General features: G+C 40.8%; 1 protein-coding gene across 1 annotated transcript; it reads right to left on the reverse strand.

The window, feature by feature from the left end:
* Positions 1-657: 657 nt before the first annotated feature.
* LOC104245609 (uncharacterized) lies at positions 658-1,233 on the reverse strand. The gene has a single exon (XM_009801225.2). The coding sequence runs from the start codon at positions 1,231-1,233 to the stop codon at positions 658-660; it is 576 nt and encodes a 191-aa protein (XP_009799527.2).
* Between the last annotated feature and the right edge of the window lie 478 nt (positions 1,234-1,711).

Genomic DNA, 1,711 nt, shown 5'->3' on the forward strand with positions numbered 1-1,711 from the left:
TGTGTTTGCGTTTGGCAACTTTGTCATTATGAAGATAGTGATTTTGTTGTGTGTATGTATTTGCGAATATTCCTGTTGTGTTCATTATGCCCGCACTCAAAGAAAAATTATGAGTTTTGCGGGGAACGGTTGGTTCATGCTCTCGATTTCCTTGCTTTGCCTTTTTCTTTGAGACCTGCTTGAGTTACCCTCGGTAACGTCTGGCTACCATAGAAACAAATTTTCAAAAAAGCATGCATGTATTTGACAAATTATTATTTTCAGAAATGTAGTTGTTTGAAATAGGGGATAATGCACGAGATCAAATAATTTGGATGAACTGATGACTATGACGCATTTCGAGACATCGCAACCTCCTTGCTTTAGAATTTTGAGGGTCCTTCTCAAAATTCTGCCCTAGTTTAAATGCATACTCCTAGCAACACATTCTTTGGTTGTTCCAAACATGACAAGATCGGGCAAACTCGAGATATTGCCCTAGTTTCTAACCATAGGGAAATGAAAATTTTATTATGATATGACCAAACTCACAGGGCTACCTATGTATCCTCTCTTAAATGGGAATTGGGTCGAGCGTAGTTCAATTATACCAAATAGAAAATGCAAACAATCTTAAACATAGTATCTCTTGACTGTGTCAGAATTGATAGGTTTCGGCTAAACTTTTTCATCCATTTCTGCAAGTATAAGTGCTCCTCCTATCAATACCCGGTGAACCATATAAAGGCCCTGCCAGTTGGGTGAGAACTTCCCCTTGGCTTCATCTTGGTGCAAGAAGATTCGCTTTAGCACCAATTGACCTGGTGCGAATTGCCTTAGCCTAACCTTTTTGTTGAAGGCTCTTGCCATTCTGTTCTGGTAGAGTTTGTCGTGACACACCGCATTCATTCTTTTTCCATCAATAAGAGCTAATTGTTCATACCGGCTTTGTACCCATTCCACATCCCTAAGCTCATCTTCTTGTATGATTCTTAAAGAAGGAATTTCCACTTCGACAGGAATAACGACTTCCATACCATAAACCAGTAAGTAGGGAGTTGCCCCAGTTGATATGCGATCTGTGGTACGATATCCAAGTAAAGAAAATGGCATCTTCTCGTGCCATTGTTTGTAATTTTCCATCATTTTCCTCAATATCTTCTTGATGTTCTTGTTGGAGGCTTCTACGGCTCCGTTCATTTGCGGCTTGTACGTTGTGGAGTTCCTATGCTTGATCTTGAATGTTTCACACATGGCTTTCATCAATAATGATTGACTCTAGTACTCCAAATCGACAAACAATGTGGTCCCGAACAAAATCCTCTACAACCTTCTTAGTTACACCTATATAAGAATGCAGCTTCAACCCATTTTGTGAAGTAGTTTATGGCCACCAGAATGAACCTATGAATGTTTGAAGCAGCGGGTTCGACTGGTCCGATGACATCCATACCCCAACCGAAGAAAGGCCAGGGTGAACTTGTTGCATTGAGTTCATTGGGTGGTACTCGTATCATGTCAGCATGTATCCGGCATTGGTGACACTTCTAAACATACTTGATGCAGTATGTTTCCATAGTCATCCAGAAATACCCTGCTCTTAGTATCTTCTTGGATAAAATGAAACCATTCATGTACAGTCCGCAGGTTCCGGCATGTATTTTCTCGAGCAATCTGGATGCCTCCTTGCGTCGACACACCGTAGCAATCCTAGGTCAGGAATCCATCTATA

Source organism: Nicotiana sylvestris, chromosome 11 (genome assembly GCF_000393655.2).
Source record: "Nicotiana sylvestris chromosome 11, ASM39365v2, whole genome shotgun sequence".
Taxonomy (NCBI): domain Eukaryota; kingdom Viridiplantae; phylum Streptophyta; class Magnoliopsida; order Solanales; family Solanaceae; genus Nicotiana; species Nicotiana sylvestris.